The 3,144-nt window shown below is 35.6% G+C and overlaps 1 protein-coding gene across 1 annotated transcript; it reads right to left on the bottom strand.

The window, feature by feature from the left end:
* Positions 1–2,643, bottom strand: LOC114563371 (signal-regulatory protein beta-2-like). Its single transcript, XM_028590226.1, has 6 exons — positions 2,601–2,643; positions 2,118–2,447; positions 1,226–1,582; positions 1,014–1,139; positions 228–289; positions 1–123 (listed from the first exon to the last, which is right to left on the bottom strand). Exons 1-6 carry the CDS (start codon positions 2,641–2,643, stop codon positions 1–3), a joined length of 1,041 nt encoding a protein of 346 aa, XP_028446027.1.
* Between the last annotated feature and the right edge of the window lie 501 nt (positions 2,644–3,144).

Genomic DNA, 3,144 nt, shown 5'->3' with positions numbered 1-3,144 from the left:
TCAGCATTTAACTTGAGAGTACACACTTTCTTCAGTTTTCAACTCTGTCTTCTTTCTTCCTCTTGTAGGTTTTTTTCCAGAGAAATGCAATGCAGCGTAGTTCAGATCAAGTCCATCTTCAGGCTGTGCAGCAAAAAAAAGGCTGATCGTATTAATGTTGTTAAATGGTGCTGTGAGTAATTATGTTTATGAAATACCAACAAATGTCAATTGGTATCGTTACTTACAATATCCTGTACTGATTGTCTTGAGTTGTCATGTCTTGCTTTGGAAGAGGCGCTTTCTATTCCTAATGATAAAAGAAAACAGAAATACTGAATCTAAGTTTTCAATAAAGTTCCTCAGCTCTAAACAGGTTTTAATTAATAAAAATAAATAAATAAAATTGGAAACTATCCTTCATTAATGACATTGTCTACTGCAAAGGTAAAGCTTAACGTAACACAAAATGTCTGCTGATACATAAATGTATTAATAATGTGAAAATAACTGACTTTTACTGATATCTATTATTTAATCCAACAACATGAAGTTGAGGTTTGTCAAGTCCTGCCTGTTACCCTTTCTACACTATATAAACTTTTTAAGTAAGACCATTGGCAAATTAAAAGTTCTGACTCAGTCAACACAACTTACCTTTAAATTGTGAACATACTGGTGTTGAAGTTCGGTAACAGATGAAAACAATATTTCCAGTCATAGAAATCACCAAGCAGACGAATGGAAGAGGCTGAATCTAAGTTTTCAATAAAGTTCCTCAGGTGGCAACAGGTTTTATTTAATAAAAATAAATGAATAAAATTGGAAACTATCCTTCATTAATGACATTGTGTACTGCAAAGGTAAAGTTTAACGTAACACAAAATGTCTGCTGATACATAATTGTATTAATAATGTGAAAATAACTGACTTCTACTGAGATCTATAATTCTGTTACACATTCTACACTATATAAACTTTTTAAGTAGGACCATCGGCGAATTAAACTTTCTGCCTCAGTCAACACAACTTACCTTTAAATTGTGAACATACTGGTGTTGAAGTTCGGTAACAGATGAAAACAATATTTCCAGTCATAGAAATCACCAGGCAGACTGTTGCTATCACCAGCGCAATAAATTCAACACTTGCTGTTCGCTCTAGATAACAAAGTAAAAAACGTATCAGTGAAGATGTTATTAACATGTTTTGAATATCACCTCCAGTGTTGAACACAGAATCATACCGATTTGCAGTTTAGTTCCATCTCCAAATAATATCTCTCCACATGTGGCCACAGCACAGTAGTACGTCCCGTCATCAGAGGAGCTGACGTTCTTAGAGAAGCGATAAACACAACTCTTCTGAGTGTCAGATCTCTTGTCACATTCATTATGTCTTCTTCCATCAGTGTAGATGATGTCCGGATAAGATTTATTCGATCCAGCTCTGACCCAGAACACACTGTCATCTCCTGGACACCTCTTGTTCCCAGAGTCGGAGAGGACTGAACAATGGAGAGTCACAGAGTCTCCTGGATGGACTGGATCAGATACTGTCGGCCACTGAACAACAGTGTAGTTTGATGTCCTCTGAGTGTTTCCTGCGTCATACAAAACTGTGTTAAAAGGATTTCCAAGCACATTTTGAAAGCCAAAGTAGATTTTAAGTATATCTCAAATGCGACTTTAGTAGTTTGACATGATATTCTGCTGAAATGTAGCAAATTTGGAGCCCTTTTAGTCCAGTGCATGTGTTGTCAGAGTAAAATACGGTTGTTGAAACATTGATTGGACCTACGGGAGTCATTGACAAACAACCTATTCTGTCATTTAGTTATGAGGATGTGTTGGACAAAACACAGGAACATGTTTAGTGTTAAGTGGTTGAAAAGATTATTTTGTCAAATAATTAAGACAACACATACACAGCACCAATCAGGTATTCACATACATTTGGAAATAATGAGATGACCTGTTTCTGTATATTTAATTGGATTGACATGGGAAGTTTTTAGATTTTTTTCAAAACTTGCTTGTGATCCTTAAACAGCTATTTTTCTTAAACATTACCACAGTGAAGGTTTGGATCTTTGTCTGAGGCATTTGCCAAACTCTATAAAAGTAGATCATAATTACCTTTTATTAACAAATATGTCCCACTCCATACAGGACTTGAATACCGCTCCGTGGATGCACAGTGATACATTCCCTCATCTTCTTGGATTGTCCTCAGGATGGTCAGGTTGCTAAAATTGTTATCATTATTCATTTCCAATCTTGATTCAGAAAACTCTGGTGCATACTCAGGTTTTGTAGATTCACGCTTTGTCACAACTAATTTCAGAGTTTCCCCGGCACTCTGCTTGTACCAGTCGATCTGTGGACGGTCAATCTTCTTATAATGGAGAGCACACGTGAAGGTTGCAGGTTCACCAAGTCGAACTGTGGTAACTGGAACTAGCGAATCTAAAATAAATGAAAACATACAATACATGAACAAATAAATGACAATTAGTGTATGATGTATAACATTTATCATACAAAACCTCCATATCCACAGTAGCTAGTTGGCATGCAAATTCTTAACTGAATACTTGCACAGAATAAAATAGCACTTACATCCTTGATGAAGAACAAGCAGTGTAACCCATAACAGGATCATCTTGACATTGTGTCTTGTTAGAATAATTTTTGGCATTTCAGTGAGCAAAGGGGTGATGTCACAGGGCCAAGATCATGTATGTCACACTGGCAAATGCATCTGATTGGTTATCACAGAATAAATATTCAAAAGTACACTTCCTGTCACATTGGTCTCATCCTGGCCTTTGAGAAGCATGTCACCTCATTCTTCTTTTTACACACTTCCAATAAAGGTTAAAGACGGCGGATTGCCTTTGTTTTTTTTACTGGATAAAATTGTGACAACAGAATTGGACAAGAAATTCCATGATAGGTATAACAAATTAAAAAAATTATGACATTCCATTGGACCAAAGGTATTGTAAAATGTGTAAAAAGAAAACTGGATTTACAAAAGCATAGACTAGCTGTCAAATGAGTGACATTGTGCTTCATGTCAGAAAACAAAGCATCACCAGTAAGGTTATTATAGTTTAGCATTTTTCATTTGTTTTTATTTTTAATTTGTTTTTTGTTTTCA

This window comes from Perca flavescens, chromosome 10, assembly GCF_004354835.1.
Source record: "Perca flavescens isolate YP-PL-M2 chromosome 10, PFLA_1.0, whole genome shotgun sequence".
NCBI lineage: Eukaryota > Metazoa > Chordata > Actinopteri > Perciformes > Percidae > Perca > Perca flavescens.
Note: the sequence above shows the minus strand (reverse complement) of the source record. Positions and strands in the feature narration are given on the sequence as shown.

Excerpts from the sequence above, each read along its gene's own strand:
- LOC114563371 (XM_028590226.1), bottom strand. The coding sequence starts at position 2,643 with ATGATCCTGTTATGGGTTACACTGCTTGTTCTTCATCAAGGAT. Across the intron at positions 290-1,013 it reads AGTATGTTCACAATTTAAAG|GAATAGAAAGCGCCTCTTCC; the intron begins GTAAGTTGTGTT and ends TTTTATCATTAG. Across the intron at positions 124-227 it reads GACAATCAGTACAGGATATT|CCTGAAGATGGACTTGATCT; the intron begins GTAAGTAACGAT and ends TTTGCTGCACAG.